This window comes from Nyctibius grandis, chromosome 4 (assembly GCF_013368605.1).
Source record: "Nyctibius grandis isolate bNycGra1 chromosome 4, bNycGra1.pri, whole genome shotgun sequence".
Lineage (NCBI taxonomy): Eukaryota > Metazoa > Chordata > Aves > Nyctibiiformes > Nyctibiidae > Nyctibius > Nyctibius grandis.
Genome location: NC_090661.1, coordinates 92,830,384 through 92,843,367, shown reverse-complemented (window position 1 = coordinate 92,843,367; position 12,984 = coordinate 92,830,384). Strand labels below are relative to the sequence as shown.

Sequence of the window (12,984 nt, the reverse complement as noted above, 5' to 3'; positions counted from 1 at the left end):
TTTGTTTTCTAAATGAACATTCAGAACACATTTTAAAAAATAATCTATAGGACAAGGTGTAACAACAAAGGCCCATCTGTCTCCAGAAGATGAGAAATGTGTAACCCTGGGCATAATGTCACTTGTCGAATGAATTATGTTCAGTTTATACTAAAGAAATAAAAGAATTTATTGAGAAAAAGAAGTGAGTATAAGGTAACATTAAAATGAAGGCGCTCAATGAATAGCTGCCTTCAGACAGAATTTCAGCTGATATAAATAGATACACCACTGCTGAAGTTCACCAAATCATAGCAGTTTGTATCAGCAAAGATGCTTCATATCACTGAAGCCGTTTGTCCTGCACATTCTTATGTTTTCCTGGTGAAGGCCGTTTTCATATAATGGGGCTCTGCCTCTATTGTTTAAGCTGTATATAATGTCCCTGAGTATATTACGTTCATTCAGTAGTGTCCAAGTTTTTCAGCTCCAGGTACAGGAGTAGTTGCCGTTCTATGAGGAACAGATTTAAGCTTGCCTCTCTAGAAATGCCACCAAGCTGAAACATTAACTGTCATGCCCCACAGTGATTTGAAGGACTTCTCTTCCTTAAACCAATGGATATCCCCTCAGTTCCCTTCTCCCCGAGGCTGACACTTCAGAGGGAGGGAAGACTCACCTGCTGCTTCTGTCTCTGCAGGCCCCTTGGAACATGTTCACTTATCTCTACCATTCGTCACCACAAAGAACAAGGAGGTCAACGCCACAGCAGTACTGTGGCCAAGCCAAGTGGGAACACTTACTTATGTCTGGTGGTTTGGGAACAACACGGAGGTTTGTATTCCCTCTGGACTGAGATCAAAATAATACTGAAGGAGCTCTCTGACTGAGGAGGGAGGCAGAAAGGGATCTGGGAATGCTTCTAAGTAGTCACACATGCAAGAAGACTATAAACTAGAGACTGAGAGACTAATGGTTCTTTGATGTACCAACGTTGAAATGTAAGAAGTGCTTTGTCTTTGTTGCTGTGACTTAGCTGTAGGGTTTATTGCCATTTCATGCAAATTGCCAATAGCTTTCTCACCGCATTTACATCCAAGGTGGATGTAGTGAACCAAAATCCAGAAAAGATGCTAGCATGTTTAGCCCCGCTGCCCCCGCCCCGCTCCCTTCAGCAACAACAAAAGCTTGGGGTTTTTTTTAGGAAACTAACCTTTCAAAATGAAGCTGTTTATATCTGAAACTGACTTTACATAGCCCTAGAGTTCAAAACTCATTTCTCTGGTGACTAACAAGGGAAGAGACTGCCACCAGTTCTGTGTCTCCTCTTAAATATGCTGAGCCCAGTCCTGAGCTCCCACACTCTATGCTAAACCACATGTGCAAGAAGACCTTATTATCATGTGCTATCAGTGGATAAAATGGTTCCCAACACACCTCGCTGCCTCTGGGCTCTGCTCAGATATGAGAACAGCATGCACCACATTCTGTTGCCTCTGTGTTTGCAGTGTTGGTAAGTCTGCACAGGCATTATAACTATCATTTTATAAGTCTTTGTGGCTGAAGTACCCAGAGACCCTAATTAGTCTCTGAGGGGAGAGATTCTTGTGCATTTTGTAGAGCCAAGAGGGACCTTCAACCACGCATGGTTGTCTGTCTTCTGTTTAATGTGGATCAGAGGGTTTCATCAGTACTTTCTGCTTTATTTAACTCTGTGAGTAAGGCAGGAGCTGACTTGTTGTTTTGCATTAATAATTTCGCACAGATGATGGAGAATTCACTACTACTCTTTATTCTCCCCCAAGTCTTCCCCCACAGTTAATTATCCTGAGCGTTAAACACATGCACCGTGTGAGAATTTATCTTGCTTCAGTTTCAAACTGTTGGATCTTGTTATGCCTTTGTGTGTAGATTAAAGAACTCTCTGTACTATCAGAAATCATCTCCCCCTAGAGGTACTTACAGGCTGTGATTGTCACCTTTTAACCTTCCCTCTGATCTGCTAAGCTCCTAAGTGATCAGAGTTGGTCTAACTCTGTTCTCATTGAAGTGAGAGTTTTACTACAGCCTACAATGGGAACAGTTTGACTTCATACCAGGTGCTTTGAAGATCTCACCCAGAGTTCATTAATAAGCAAAAACAGAAGTTAGGGCAGAGACTGCTGAAAGGGGGCACAACTCATTGATGAACTGGTTTGCACAGAGAAGCGAGCTGAGGGGATCTGTGTCCTCTCTGAACACCATCACTTTCCAAAAATGACATCTCCATGTCTAAGGATAACATGGGAGAACAACTGAGAAATCTTAATTTGCCTCCTTGTTCTATCACAGCCTCCTGGAGTGACCTTAAACAAACCACTGACAGCTAGATCTGGGAAAGGAGTGTGACACCCGAGCAGTGAGTCTTGCAGGCCCTCATATTAGGATGTGGGTCTTTCAGAGGAGTGCAGCAAAGATGGAGACTTTAACATGGGATCCAGAACAGCCAGCATGCTAAGTGGGAAGGAAATACTGGGATCTTAAAACTTAGCTCCTTTGGAAATTATAGTACCTTACTTTGAGCTTCAGGAGGACATCCCCTTGTTGATCCCTGAAGATAGGCTTCCATGTCACAGGATGCCTTCTATGTCTTAAGTTTCCAAGCTGAAACTGACTGCACAAACCATCCCAATAGGCTAGAGAGCTGAACTCATTTTTGTTTTTCCTTTCCAGACAAATTAACTTAATTTCTCCTTTCCTGGTTATATTTACAGCCACTGATCACCTTGGAAGGGAGCATCACATTCACATTTTCTGTGGAAGGGATGAACACCATCACCGTTCAGGTCTCAGCAGGAAACACCATTCTTCAGGATACAAAGACTATTGCTGTGTATGGTGAGCTCTTCCTCCTTCATTTCACATAGGATTTCCATAGTCAAGAGCTAGAGAGCCGGGTTAGCTGGCAGCAACATGAGGTCTTTATTCCAGGATGCTTTGAGTGAGATTATAAACTTCGTTCCAGTGTTATCAGTTCAGCATAACATCTCTGAAGGCCACTGACTGACATTAGTCCAGACTGAGATGACTGCAGAACACTGATCTCCTTCCCAGCACCCTCTGCATCTGCTCTATCACTATTTGGTCATCCTACATGATTGTCAAAACGTTAGGTCGTTTTGCAAGCCGGTTTTCCCCCTTCTTGGCCAGTAGAGGCCTCTTCACTCATGGAAAAGCTGCTTAGCTTGAAAGGGAAGTCAATGCAGTGTGCTGCAGTTCTGTACAGAAATCTGTACTGATTTGATATTATACTCAGGCCTCAGAAGCAGTTAAGGCATACAAATATTATATAGTGTAGATATAGTCTAAGAACCACTAGGAATCCCAGTTTTAGCTGTTTATACTAAGCACGTGGTCTTAGTGATCAGTGTGGGCATCTCTGTTAATAGCAACAGAGATTAAGAAGTACTTTTTCCAAGCCTAGTCCTCTCCCCACCTTTATCCCTGTCTCCTTCCAGTTAAGATTTCAAGTGTTTGGTGCATGTCTATGAGAGTACAATCACAGTTTCTTTCACAGGGCTTGTCTGCTTCAGAAGTCAAGATTAAGGTAGCATTTCAATTACATTCCCAACACAGCTCCCTTTTCAGTGCTGTTCGTCCACTGAAGTAAGGCCTGATCACCCTTTTCAGTTCCGTGACACTCGAGCAGTGAATCTCAGATTCTCTGAATCTCTCAGAGACACTGCTGGATTCTCTGACAGTCTGTGCATCACCTGCAGATTGATTAAGCAAAACATGAGCTGAAGCAGGTTTCCTTAGGTTCTGCCCACTTGTTTGGCACTAAAGCATTTCACAGTCTTTCCTCACCACCACGTCATTGTATCTGCAGAGCGGTTTCAGTCCCTGCGGTTATCGTTCTCTCCAAACCTGGATGACTACAATCCAGATATCCCAGAGTGGAGAAGGGACATCAGTAGAGTAGTCAAGAGAGCTCTGGTGGAGGTAAGCAATGTGCATAACCTGCATTTCAATGGTTCTAATTTCTGCTTTGTGTCTACATTAGGACTTGATCAGCTGTTCTCTCAAGGTGTCTCTCTGTTTCTACCAACTATAAAAGGAGGCTAGACTAGTGTTTGAGGCCAAAATCCTAAATTTTAGGGGTGAAATTATCCTATCCTATGACAATCTGGTGCTCAGAGTCAGCCTTCAGTTTATTCTTTTTAATGACAGTGGATTATATGGAATATTTCTGAGAAAAGGTCATATAGAAAACAAATTACTTATACCTACCTATAGACGTACAAATGTCTTTAGTGCTGCAGAGCAATTCTTACTTCTTCTACTGCTATTCTTATACAGCAATGGAAAGTAGTGCTATTTAACAGAATTACGAATATGCTGCAGGAAACTTAAAGGACCAAAAAGAAAACAATTTTTACTAATGAGAAGAGCACCACAGTAAGTCCTTTATGTCTTTCATATAGCAGGAGGTTCATGGGTCAGGATTGGATGCTAGTTTTCCCATCAACACTATGGAGAAGCTCTGAAGTTCGTTCTTTAACTGCGGAACAAATGTCGTAAAAATATTCTCGTGTGGCTGAAGATTTGGATTTCAAACTGAGAGACTAAGAAAAGTTAGAAGAGACAGCTCGGGTTTCTCAGCTCAGCTGAAAAATAGTGAAAGGAACTGTTTGAAACACGGTTTCTTCTTTTTTTTTAAAGATACTCAGATTTTGAAAGGATACAAGGCTTGTAGATGTTATTAGCAAGCTTATATGTTCATTTGTGGCATCATCTGTGCAAAAAGACTGGAAAGACGCTGTGCACTAGTCGGGTGCACACAAAGTTGTCTGGATTGTTTCTGAGATTTTTTCTTCAATTTCCTCAAAAGACAGGAGGAGAGGAGGAAAGAAATAAAAGAGAACATTTTTATGGAACTTGTTCTTCTGACTTATTTATGTCTGTATCAAGTATTCAAGGATCCATTTATCTTCAGGATGAATTTTCAGAATATAAACAACTCAATAAAACAAAATCAAGCCATAAAAAAAGGGTTATAAACCTACAGTACCAAGGCTACATTCCAAATGCAGAGCAGTGAAAACACAAAGAGTCTTTTTGTTGAGTAAAAAAAAAAATTAAAAATTGATAGCTAATTATCCCTCATTGTATAGCTAAATGAGTCACCTTAAACAAGCCTTTGTGAGAAGTTCCTGTAAAAATTAAAGACAAAACCAATAGATTTCTACAGCAATTAAGTAAACTGTATAAAAATGAGTTGAATAACTAAATAATTCAATAGGAAATTATAGCTGTGCTATAGAATTTTTATGAATTTTTATTAAAGTATTACATTCTTACTACGGAGTACCATAGACTTGGATAAAAATTCTGCATAAGAAATTATAGTTCTCTACTAAAATCTGATCTTCTCTCTAAGTAGGGATAATTTCAGATTATCACAAATTACCCTATTTTGTATTATGATCATAATTATTTGCTCACATCATTCATTTTCTGAGTCCTGTCTCTTGCTTTTGATGAAGACTATGAGATTGAACTGAGTAGATCAGCCAAAAGCTTCCAGACAAAAAAAAAAAACATTCACAGCCTCAGAAAATGAAGACTTTCCATTAACTGGTAATACTGTGTCATTTCTTGACATCTTAAAACAACCTGTCAGGCAAGTACAAATAATGCAAGCCCTGGCTTCATAGAATACTTGGAAAGAATATATGAGACCTTTCTATTGTTATAGTTTTTTTTCTAAATCCACATGAAAAAAACTAACAGCAACAAAACTGTGTGCTTTTCCTTGATGTGCAGTGGAGGGGAAGGGTTCCCTTTTCATAGCTCCACGTGGCATTCCCTGGGCTGTCAGCAGTCATGCGTGGGATAGCCACAGAATTCACTCAGGTAAAGGTGATGTGTAATCGGTTTTGCTGACTCTTTGTCCTCTGTCCATCATTTCCTTCAATGAGCAGCTGCTCCAAGCCTTTCCTCCTGAACTACTAAGGAGAAGAATTCATGAGTTTTAGGTCCAATTAATGTCTGAGAGGGTTGCAAGTCCTGACTGCAGGGGAATCTCAGTGCTGCATACAGCTGCTGTGGTCTGCCCTTATATCTGAGGGCACTATTTTTTCCTTTAAAAGTGACCTGCTAAATTCAGCTTGGAATTAGACCTACTAAATTTCAACTTGGAAACTTAAGGTTTGAATCAGAACTTTGAGATTTAATTGCATTTGCTGAATAATCCACAACACAAAGAGGCAATGGAGGAAGATTCAGCAAACTATGTTTCTCCTCCTTTTGGCTCACAAAACTTCCTGAAGGCCAAACTAGTTCCTTTTCTGGAGAACTCTGCAATCTGATTGTGTAATGTAACAGCTGAGCAGCAGCTGAAACCCATGACCAGAGATGACCCTGGTAGTGATGCCTGTGGGGTACTTTTTTCTGAATTTTGGCTAATTTGTGTTGAAGGGGGATTTGGGTTTGCTGAAGATTTTCAGCCAAGACAAAAAAATAAAAATTTGCAGATTATCACCATCTTTAACACCTAAAGAAAAAAAAATGGTCCTCATTAACTTGTGGAATTGACCCAGGATGTGAACTATAAGAATTTGTTTGGCTTTTGGGATTCAAACTTCATTCATCATCTTCTCTCTCCCTGAGCCTTCACAAGGCTTTTAAGATGTTTTGGCAAATGAAACTTCTAGACTGCAATTCTGCCACCATACCTTGCCGTTTAACATGCAGCTTCTTATCATTGACTAAATGAAGAACCTCAGGGACTGACTTGGGATAGTCAGCTTTAAAACAGCTAAATTTACACAAAGCAAATCATACCATACGCAACTGTTATTTAGGAGTTCCTTTTAGCATGTGTGATTATCATTGTTATGATATATGCAGGAGCCTGCATATTTTACTGGACAACATGGTAAAATAGCTTAGATCAGGAAATTATTAATCCTTGATTTTTTACCCACAGTTGATTTTAACAAGATTCTCCCTGTCGTACAAGATATGCCCTACATCATTTGTATAAGTACTGTGATACCTTAGCAAAGAAGCTGTTGGCATTCAGTGCCATCCCCGCTGTTTATCTGTCCATTAATTGTCTATGTATCAGGCAACAGGTATTTCAAGCAAGCATATTCTGGTCGCAGTGCTCCCTGGTCTGCCCACATCTGCTGAACTCTTCATTTTACCATATCAAGATGCCACAGGACAAAACAAAAGAACAGCAGCAGACCTAGAGCAGGTATTGTGTCCATTACTTGGAGAAATGTATGTTTATGCATTTGTATATATATATATATGGCATTTCCAAGACAAGTTAGAACAAATAATTGTGGTACAAACTCATCTGATTCACTGGGGTTTAAATGATGACTGTGGTACATGCTACATCCTCTTTGGGTTTTTTTTTGGTTGGTTTTGGTTTTGTTTTGTTTTTTGTTTTTTTTTTTGGTTGTGGTTTTTTTTCCTCCCAAACACTGGAAACAGGCTTTGGAACTGTATTTAGGAATGAAGACTCTCATTCTAGGTTCCCTCAGTAACGTTACATTGGCATAAATTTGTATGATGTCATGTCTCTCCCTTAGAAGTTCTGTTCTACTTCATGTAAGTAGGAAGAAAGCAGGAAGGATTTAGGAGGCGATTTCTGCCAGCATGAACTGAAGTAGCCTCATAAGGCAAAGTTTATTAGGCTGTCAAGAGTGTAGAAAGCACCGGAGGAGAGAGCTGGGTGGTAGAGCTGGGCAGAGCAGAACTTCATTACTTTAAGGAGCAGGGATGGAGCTGGATTATCTGCCTGCCCTCTTCACGATGCTGGCAGCAGGGTTCAGCCACTATGGATTGTTTTCTCTGTGCAAGGCTGAAGCAGGTTATAACTGGAGGACTATATCTCCCTGCAGACCCAAAAGGTCCTGCCCACCAGGTGGGCCTAGCATGATTGTGACTAAAAAACTGTGCTGGGCAAAAATCCTGAAGTATCTTTCAGCTTATTCCCTCAGATTCCAGGAGCAAAGATAACTAGCCCTGAGTGAAGCACCACTCTACCTCTGCCTCTCCATACAGCATGTCCATGCCTCAAGCGTACCCTGTATTAGTATGGGCTATACGAGCATTGGGGTAGAGGATGTCATCAGTTCACAAATACCAGCATCAGTGCTATGGTGAAATCCTCAGCATTATTGGATGCCTGCTACTCCACCGAATGGCGCAAGGGTTTTAGCATTTCTGTTTGGATTTGTCTCTCAATTTGTGAATGAGTGAAATCTTCACATCAGTGCATGTATCAACAGTATCTTCCCCTTCTTGTAGTCGTGTTTCCTAATAGCCTTTTCATCTGCCTGACCTGTTATTGGCTGTTGCAATTGCCTCTTGCAGTGGTCTGAAGCCTTGTTAACTTAGCTGTGGGCCTCAAACCACTAGGTCACCCATATTCTTAAGCTTTCTGTTGCTCTTTTTTTGACAAATTACTTTCCTCTGCAATTTTCAACACCCATTTAATAAACAAAAAATATGGAGATTTACTGCTCTGCAAAACCTTTCCTCCCTTTCTCCTTCATCACCAGTCTCCTTTCTTCCATCACAAATTGGTAAGGAAGCCAGTCCATAAACTTTCAAATTTACATCTGACCCAGCTCCACTCCAGCACTCAGCAGCTTATTGTATTATGCCCTCGTTTGTCCCTTTCTTTTTCCCCCTCTGTAAAAATGGATTCTCTGTGCCTGTGAAGAAAGCAAGCCCTGGCCCTTTTTACAGAGAAGAAGAAATGTCATTTCAGTGAAACTCCAGCAACTTCTCTGGCATCCTGCAGGGTCCAAACGGTAACCTTTGGAGAAAGAAAAACTATTTGCCATTTGCAGCCAGCTGTTTCTTGTGGAGAAGTATCTCCCCTGCTCCCGTAAGGATGATCAGAATGATTTTCCTACTAGTCTGTGGGTACTGCTTTCCCCTTCCTAGTTACTCCAGTAGAAAATGGCATTGTTTTCAGTGGGAACTGCCTAAGGAGGGCCCCAAAAGGTGTCTCTGTCCTCAGCTGTGAAGCATATTCTGATGCTGTTCCTATTTTGTCATCCATTTGGCCTGTAATCCTTCACTATCCCTTTCCCAAAGCATTTCAGAGCCCATTCAACAGCTTCTCCCTGTGCCTGTAGTCACTGGGATGCGTACTGGGAGCAGATGTTTTTGCTGATGACAGCTTAAGTTGCTTCTTAGGTACTTTATGATATACAGTGTTCTTTTCTGGTAGGAAGAGAAATCTGTTTTGTGTTTGTGAGCAAGCAACAAGCTATTCAAAGGCATGTATTTGAGTTTGTGTGTTTGCAGGTGCACACCCGAAGGAGTTGTAGTTCTGGATGATTTTTTCTAATTTGAAAGAGAAACTTCAAAATGGAAGTAGTTTGCACAAACACTGCAATGGAATAAGATTTCTTAAGGAAGCACTTAATTATATAGGTTCCTTTTTCATGGTGTCGTATCACACATGGAAGCTACTCTCAAAACCTGAGACTTGTGGTGAGCCTGTCCAGAGACACAGTGACAAATAGTTTCTGTCCCTGGAAAACTTGCAGTCAGAACAGATCAGATGGAGAGGAGTTACAGAAATTAATGTTTCTGTTCTCCAAAAGCCCTTGTTTTGGTACCAAGGGAGGGAAAACCTAACTCATTCTCAAAACCAAAAGTTTGTGAAACTGAGTGAAACACCACAGAAGGGCAAAAAACCCAGCATGCACACTGTAGGCACAGATTTACCAGGAGAATTAAGTATGCTATAGCCCCCTCCTTCTCTTCCCATCCTATTAGAGCCTCCTAAAGTCAGCACGTATACTTACGGTCATATAACATGGACGTGGTGATACAGCCCTGAATCCACCATATTCACGTGCCAGGTACCAGAACAGAGGCAAGGGACACTCTGTGGTCCTGATGTTCTGCTCATCCAACCTGGGTTTGAAAGGGAGGAGCCATATAAATCATGCAGGTGGTGCTAAGATTATGGACTTTTGTTAGCTAGACCAAGCAACACTGAGAGCAGCTGATGGACTGGGAAGAAGGGAAAAGTGATAGAAACAGTAGCTTTAAGCTACATCTCCCTGCATGAAACTCCTGAAGTTGCTGCAGACCATGTTTGTCATATAGTACCTGTAACGTTTTTGGCAACTTGCTTAGCCAAGCAGAATTTCATCACCTGAGCTAGACCATTTTTCTGCCATGGGTAACAGTGAAGGCTGTATATGGTTTCATAGACTTTGAACCAGTAAATCTGATACATATCTAATGACCATGGTGGGGCTTGCTTTCTTGCTGTTTCCCCCTGTGGCAGATAAAGTTGGTCTGTTTTCATCTGGTACATACTCATTTGGCTTTTTAAGCATACCTTTGGGGGTCTCTGTCCAGCCACTCTGTGGTCTCTAGGTACATAATTCTCATTGACTTCAGAAGCAGCTAGATGTCCACTGTCCCTTGAAAATCTAGATCATAGTTCCCCATTTGTCAAAGTCTATAATACTACTCTGTGCCACTTGTGTTTTGTGATTCTAAACACAGTAAGTCATGAATTGTTGGGTAGAGTAATAGTGGGACTGAGGAAGTGCATACGTTGTCCTATGCACTGCACCACACTTAACAAATACACGTTTCCATGCAGTTTTCCACAGGGACAGTGCATTTGTGTCTCATGCTCTTGCTGTGACTGTGGCTAGATGGTATATGTCATTTTCTCCTTGAGCTGATGTACCACTCTCATTTAAGTGCCCCAAATTATTTTTTTGTGTACACACAGTACCAATTATTGTCATATATGTTTGCAGATTACATTTACAAACGTGAACTCTGCATTCCTGATATTTCCCATGGGAGACTAAAGTGCCTTTAAAAAAGTTTAACTGCTCTTGACAGCTGAAAAAATAGGCTATGTATGAGGCTGGGGAATCTTTCTCAATGTGCAGCATGGGACAGTTCCATCTAATACATAAATACAGAATTTTTGAGGACCTCAGATTACTTGATCCACTCCACTTTCTGTAGTCAGTGTAAATTATTCTTCACAGCTTCATAAAAATCAAAAGGCCTTTCTGTCCTGCAGAATCCCAAAACATTTTGCCTATTCAAAAAAATTTCGTGTTCATGACCAGACCGTTGTGACTTTGCTTTTTTTTTTTTTGAGTCACTTGGTTCCCCTACTTCATTTCACAGTAACTGAGGACTACCAACCTGCTTAAAAATGTAGAAATAATTGGCACTTGTAAAACACTGCTGTTTGATTTACGTGTTATCACTGCAACACCACTAAAAAATCCCAAATCTTGCAAAAACAGCCGCCCAAAATTGCCATTGGCCACTTGGGCTGGCGTGCAGTTGTTACATCATCTTTATGGATGGGCTTGGTGAACGTGATGATGACAGAATTCAGATCTGCCACTTAAAAGCACCAAATTATTTCTCTTCAGTGAAGGGCAAACCTCTAATTAGTAGCATTGCAAGTAATTTTTGAGTAATTTTTAGCACTAATCCAATTCAAAATGAATGCACATTAGGAAGATAGTCTACTTACAATTCAGAAGAGGGCAGGGATACAAATACACAGATAGGATCACTTGATTTTTTTCAGTGTACAGTTTTACTCTATAGGAGAATTCTGAAGGGTTATCTTTTTTTTTATACATTTCACAAATTTTCTTCTCTCCACATTGTTTGCTAGTGGAGGCTTTTTGTCAAACAGGGTGTGTCTCCTGTTAGTCAAATGAGATGTAAGCAGAAGATACATGAGAATGCTAAAGTGATGTTTTCCTATCAAGTAAAGGTTTCAGTGTTTTCATGCACTTCCCTTTAGTTCTCCATTTGCATTCTTTTACCTGGCCTATCCAAAATAACCGTAAAAGCAAAATGCAAAATAGATGCAAGAGAAGCTAGTTAATGACATTGGAGGCCATTAATCTTTTCTCTGAAAAGAGCTATCAGCAATGTAGCAAGCATGATGGAGTCTTTGGCAAATGGCAACACCAGCTGGTTGGTAGCCAGCTGTGCTCAACATGTTGCAGCTGTGGCCAGTATCTGTATCCAGCCAAAGAGATGGGAAATGACATGGATGACTGAATATCAAATGGGCAGTGATGAACTGAGAAGAAGAAATACCTCTGGAGAATATAACGCTATGGAGAGTGGCATTCAGGAAGCCTGTATCTGTATATATCTTAGGATTCTTTCCTTAAAGCAGGTTTAGTTTTACTTCTGTTTCATTGTAGCTGATGGAGCTTCTATCTTTTTTTATACAGTTTTTTTCACTCACCCTCCTCAGCTTTAGTGTTTTAGCATATTTATTTTCACTACTTTTATTTCCTCTGATGTATTTCAGATGACCTAGTCACCAAAATATTTTAGCAACAAGATCATGACAGTGAACACCTTCAAATCTTACAGAAAATGGTGCCAGTCAGTCCTGGAAAATAAATTCCAGGAAGAAGGATAAATCATCTCATGTTTACTGGGAGAGATTTTTTTTAACTTCTATACCTTTGTATGCAGACCAAGTCTTCCACTGGATGCTTAGAGAAGGTTGTGCCAGTATTTAAGAAGTAAAGGCAGATGGGGAGAGAATGGAACAGTATAAACCAGAAGACTTTGTACCAAGGGCTTTTTTCCTTAGCCAGCTTTTCTTGACCAGCTGCTTGTGTGCTGTAGAAGAGGTTGTTTATATATCTTGTCTTAATATCTTTGAGTTAACTCCTGCAATGTGACTAACAGCCCTCTGGCCTTCTCATCTTTTGCTCAGTGTACAGAGCAGCCCTTGATTCTCCAGACTCCTTCTGGTCACCTTTGTTCATCTAAAGGGGGTCCTGGCTTTTATGTCCAGCTTCTCTCTGGGTTCATATCTGCTGGTCAGTTCTTGTACCAGAGTAACCACAGGAATGTCTTCCGCCTTGTGCTCTCATGGTACCTCTGGATACTAACGGCAGCTCAAATTTAGCATCTTTCATTAAGAGATGTCAAGAAATTCCTGCTGGACCCTGTAAG

General features: G+C 40.7%; 1 protein-coding gene across 1 annotated transcript in view; it reads left to right on the top strand.

Annotated features, from left to right (window-relative positions):
* Positions 1–12,984, top strand: part of LOC137661900 (VPS10 domain-containing receptor SorCS1-like) — a 304,008-nt gene that overhangs the window by 278,791 nt on the left and 12,233 nt on the right. The window contains exons 20-23 of the mRNA XM_068397663.1: positions 680–813; positions 2,733–2,856; positions 3,848–3,960; positions 7,091–7,222. Of these exons, the coding sequence (XP_068253764.1) occupies positions 680–813; positions 2,733–2,856; positions 3,848–3,960; positions 7,091–7,222 (503 nt within the window). The remainder of the gene's footprint in view (positions 1–679; positions 814–2,732; positions 2,857–3,847; positions 3,961–7,090; positions 7,223–12,984) is intronic.